This window comes from Austrofundulus limnaeus, unplaced genomic scaffold (genome assembly GCF_001266775.1).
Source record: "Austrofundulus limnaeus strain Quisiro unplaced genomic scaffold, Austrofundulus_limnaeus-1.0 Scaffold256, whole genome shotgun sequence".
In the NCBI taxonomy this organism is placed as follows: domain Eukaryota; kingdom Metazoa; phylum Chordata; class Actinopteri; order Cyprinodontiformes; family Rivulidae; genus Austrofundulus; species Austrofundulus limnaeus.
This window is the reverse complement of record NW_013952658.1, coordinates 90,058-93,557: the sequence shown is the minus strand read 5'-3', so window position 1 is coordinate 93,557 and position 3,500 is coordinate 90,058. Positions and strand designations below refer to the sequence as shown.

The window sequence follows — 3,500 nt, the reverse complement described above, 5'->3', positions numbered from 1 at the left end:
TACTAAGTGGTGGGCACGACTTACTAAGTGGTGGGCACGACTTACTAAGTGGTGGGCACGACTTACTAAGTGGTGGGCACGACTTACTAAGTGGTGCGCACGACTTACTAACTGGTGCGCACGACTTACTAAGTGGTGCGCACGAGATAGTTTTTTTTTTTTTTCATCCAATGTGTCCCTTTAGGGGCTCCGTACCTATCTGAGTAGTTTTGTGTTTTACATTTATGTGACATTTTCAAAATTTGATCAAGCTTAGCTTTTCTTCTCACTACATTGTCCCTTAAACTTACAAAATGCTTAAAAATGTGTTTACATAAGGATTTGCTAAAATTTTACTGCTATAAAAATAATTAGCATCTAATATATTTTATTTTATCACTTTAATAGTTGATGTTCATCTTCTTTACAGCACATTATAAAGCTTAATTGCAAATTAAACTTCAAGCAACTTATTTAACTGTTTTGTTTGTAGCAAATATACTAAAAAAAACACTATTCCATCTACATCTGATTTAATCTAACTAAACGTGGACTAAATATCAAACCAAGACTGATGAATGAAATATCTGTAAACAACATCAAAAATTTTATTCACTCTCAGCATGTTCAGAAATGCTACTGCATCAAACAAAACTACTAAAAAAGGAAGTTTATTGCAGAGAATCACGCATTAGCATCACATTGCATCAGGACTCTGAAGAGGCCAGTGTTTCAAAACAAGCTGAAGATGGCTGTYAGATTCTGTTCCTCGTCTTCCTCCAGCTGGGCACTGTTACAGAACAGCGGGGGAGTAAAATCTTCAGGGTCTGCTGCTCCAGCAATGTTATTGAAAAAGCTGAAAAACAGATGTGAAACAGACAAAAACAATCACGTCCTGTGAACTCGGGTCTGTGGTCATTGGAATCTAACRGATTTATTTGAGCCTAAGTTCAGACAGGACTAATAGACTTCTCTTGTATATTTTAGGTTTAAAAGCAATAATCAACACACACCCTGCTCCAAAACAGAGCAAAATGTATTTAATTACACACATTAATAGTAACAAGTAAATCTTGACTATAAACCGATGCACAAATAGTATATACACTTTACAGTGATATGTTTACTGTTATAACCCTCTAGCTAAGGCAACGTGTGTGTGCTCATGTGCTGTGGTGTTGTATAAGCAAAAYATCTCGAGAAAGACTGGGCGGATTTGAATGGAACTCTTGACAGGTAATGACTGGCTACACATCTACAACTGACTAATGTTTGAGGTCAGCTCACTCAAAGATGGCCACGACAGCTAACTGACATTAGAAAACAAAAAAATGCTTTAACTCAGTCCATTTTACAGATATTGTGCTAAAATTATATGAAATAATAGTTTAACATCAAGCCCAACAAATATTCCTTGCACTTTCTTACCTGAAACTTTGGCCCTAACTATTAATGTCAGCTGTTTTTGTCTGTTAGCAAAATATCGAACACATTCTCACTACCGACTCGTCAACATATTGACGCTTGGGCAGGATCCTTCTGTGTCCAGTTTTGACGCGTGCGGGTACCCCCGCGCGTCCGTCCTTGCTGCCCGCGGCTTTTCCGGGTTGTGTCGCTTAGGGGTCTTTGGGTCGGGGGTCTGAGGTTAATATGAGGGATTAGGATTAATGGTTAAAATAGTTAATAWGAGGGATCAGGGTTAATGGTTAATTTTAGGTACTGGAGTCAGGGATGGACTGTATAAGGCTAATAGAAGTTAAGTTTTGGGTCTGGGATGGTTAGTTTTGCGCATTTCCTACTCTTGTAAAAAATATGACAATGCGCTCGTCCTCCTCTGCCTCATCTCGTAAAGAACGGACGCGTGRGGGKTACCCARCGCATCYGAACCTGGACGCAGACGGCTACCTAACCAAGYGTCAATATGTTGACGYGGCGGGAGTGAGAATGCGTTGAAATATCTAATAAACCATATGGCGGATTTGGAAAAAAATCTTGATTTGAAAAATTGATTWACTTTGGAGGTTAACCCAATTCAAGATGGCTGCCAAAGCTGCCACAGGTAATCAGTCTTATCAAGCCCAAAAATAGATATAACTTAGTAAAACTTTTAGATGTTGACTTAAACTTGTTGTAATTTGATATTCACTCAACACATACTCTGAGTTATCACAATATTTTGTGAGATTTGATCAAAATGGTGCAATTCTTTGCATTTTCCATCATAAAATGATCTCAGTTTAAAGCTCTGACTAATGTGCTTTTTTAATGCTAAACCTTTAGTTTTAAATTGATACTTTGGCTTAATTTTATTCAAACAAAGGCTTARATGTAGTATTGGTAGTGAGAGTAGGGAGCAGGTGGAAGAGAGCCTGGGGAGGTGGAGGTTTGCTCTGGAGAAGACTGAACAGATTGTGTTTTATATGCACCAACCTGACCAACACCCAGCCTGTTTTGTCTTTACAAAACATAGTRCTGATAGGAAGACATCCAAACTCTGTAACAGTGCCAATGTACTCCGCTGCAGAAACAAAAAACAGATCACATGAAGGCTGAGGAACCCAYAACCGGACAAACAGGATAAACTAGTGCAGTCAAAGTCATGTGGTGCTTTAAAGCACGACTTTGTGTTGTTTTTCTGATGTACCTGTGCCTTTTTTCATCTGCAGCTKCCCTGWCCATGTGTTGACCAGGATTCCTTCGCCTGGAACAGAAGAGCTGCCCAAAACAAACTGCCCCACTAAGGAGGCGTCATTTGGAACCGCCAAAGGGTGRAAGCTTTCAGTCAGCTGCTTCTTTACACACGTACTGGTCTTCCTGTTGATCTTGTACATGATACCCTGCAGGACATGACAGCATGAGAAATAATGTCTGAAGAAATTCTGATTGGCGCCAGTGCTGCTACTGCTTTAAGTTGCATTAAAGTTGAGATGCAATTACTTTCATTAGGTTCACCATTGTAACCACACACTGAGTTATACAGTCGTGAGAGACACATTAGGTGAAAGACTATATTTTATAAACTACAAATTACATAAGAAGTGTAATGTTTGTGGAAGGAAAAGAATACTGGAAAGTTTTACGGCCTAAAAGAGCGTTTGAGATAATCACACTAAGTTGAACATTCTGTAGTAAAATCTTAAAATAATCATACAAACAGTGGTTTTATAAAAACACAGTACTGTATGTTTAACAGTGACTTCAGGCATGTAAAGATCAATCTTCTATGAAGCCATATGAAAGTTGATTGATATTTCTGCTATATCACTGATCTTTACAGCTCCAAAGAGTGCTGAGTTTTTGTTTTACCAAAACTTTGTTCTCTACAATTTTGCAGTTGTTGTGACTTTTGCTTGCGCAGTAAAATATACCATAATATTGTCAAGTTGTACATTTTGATTTATTTTGAAAAAAAAAAACTGTTCAATAATTTTGGAGAAGTAGATCAATAAAAATGTGACACGCTGTGATGAATAATATGGAGGACTGAAACTGACATAATTAGAAATAAAAGCAGAAATATA

At 38.0% G+C, this 3,500-nt stretch overlaps 1 protein-coding gene across 1 annotated transcript in view; it reads right to left on the bottom strand.

Annotated features, from left to right (window-relative positions):
* Nucleotides 1-569: 569 nt before the first annotated feature.
* LOC106526062 (ependymin) overlaps nt 570-3,500 on the bottom strand; it is a 5,585-nt gene continuing 2,654 nt past the window's right edge. Inside the window, exons 4-6 of the mRNA XM_014020523.1 lie at nt 2,624-2,816; nt 2,410-2,497; nt 570-835 (exon numbers count right to left, since the gene is read on the bottom strand). Coding sequence (XP_013875977.1) covers nt 712-835; nt 2,410-2,497; nt 2,624-2,816 — 405 coding nt within the window. The 3' untranslated portion in view covers nt 570-711. The remainder of the gene's footprint in view (nt 836-2,409; nt 2,498-2,623; nt 2,817-3,500) is intronic.